The sequence below is a fragment of the Tupaia chinensis genome, unplaced genomic scaffold, assembly GCF_000334495.1.
Source record: "Tupaia chinensis unplaced genomic scaffold, TupChi_1.0 Scaffold000201_1, whole genome shotgun sequence".
NCBI classification, from domain to species: domain Eukaryota; kingdom Metazoa; phylum Chordata; class Mammalia; order Scandentia; family Tupaiidae; genus Tupaia; species Tupaia belangeri.
Window position 1 is genome coordinate 2,493,963 of NW_006159676.1, and position 980 is coordinate 2,494,942.

General features: G+C 51.4%; 1 protein-coding gene across 1 annotated transcript in view; it reads right to left on the reverse strand.

Moving 5' to 3' along the window:
- Nucleotides 1–453: 453 nt before the first annotated feature.
- The window catches only part of B3GNT3 (UDP-GlcNAc:betaGal beta-1,3-N-acetylglucosaminyltransferase 3), a 6,676-nt gene continuing 6,149 nt past the window's right edge, over nucleotides 454–980 (reverse strand). Inside the window, exon 3 of the mRNA XM_006147177.3 lies at nucleotides 454–669. Within this exon, the coding sequence (XP_006147239.1) occupies nucleotides 454–669 (216 nt within the window). The remainder of the gene's footprint in view (nucleotides 670–980) is intronic.

Genomic DNA, 980 nt, shown 5'->3' on the forward strand with positions numbered 1-980 from the left:
CCTGGCGTGAGTTTTAAGCCACCGGGTCCGGGACGCGAACCGCGGTCGACTACGTGGGAGTCCAGAGACATAGACATTACTCTAACTGCTGGTTCCCTCATTCATTCATTTTAATTTGACCAGAGAGAAACAGAGACAGAGAGAGAACATGAGAAAGCATATCACCAGATCTGGGACTCGAACCATGGTCGGCCATGTGGGAGTGTCCAGCGCCTTAACCACCATGCCACCTGCTAGTCCCTGTAAATTGTTTTTTTTTTTTTCAAAGAAAGTAAAAGGCTTCCAGGTCTTCACAAATCTTTTAATTCCCAGAGGATCCACTCTCCAGCACCCCAATTCCTTTGACATGGGACCCTAGGAGTCTGTGGCTTACTCAGAACCTTCTCCCTCCCCCCCCCGCCCCCGAGATTCCCTGGGGACCCGTCTTCCCCTTCTCAGGGTGGCATACTGGGCTCAGACCTGGTGAAGACCCCTCCAGCCCCAGTACCCTTCCTGAATTTCCTGAATTCTCAGGGAGACAAGCCCTGGGGAGATTCCAGAATCTGAGGTTCTATGCCTTCCATGGACAGCTGTCTCTATTCTGTTTGTGGTGACTGCATTAGACCGTATGACATCACAGGTCAGGAGAGGGAAGACCTCTTTCACAGCCTCGATGAACCCTCCCACCACCTGAGGGAGCCCAAGACTCACAGAGAGGTCAGGAATTATGGATGAAAAATATTTCTCAGGACCAGCAGACGGTATCATGCTCACATTGCTGGACTCCCACATAGATGACCATGGTTCAAGTCCTGGACCCAGTGGTTTAAAACACACCAGGCATGTGTGCGTGCATGGCTAAGCTCCCAAGAGGAGAACGGAGGAGAAGGGATTGCAGCATGGCCATCCTCCCTGGGGAGTGATTTCTCGCTTTCTGTCTCTGTCTCTTGGGCGAGTCTGTCTCTCTGTCTTGGCGAGTGCACAGTACCTATAGAAAAAAA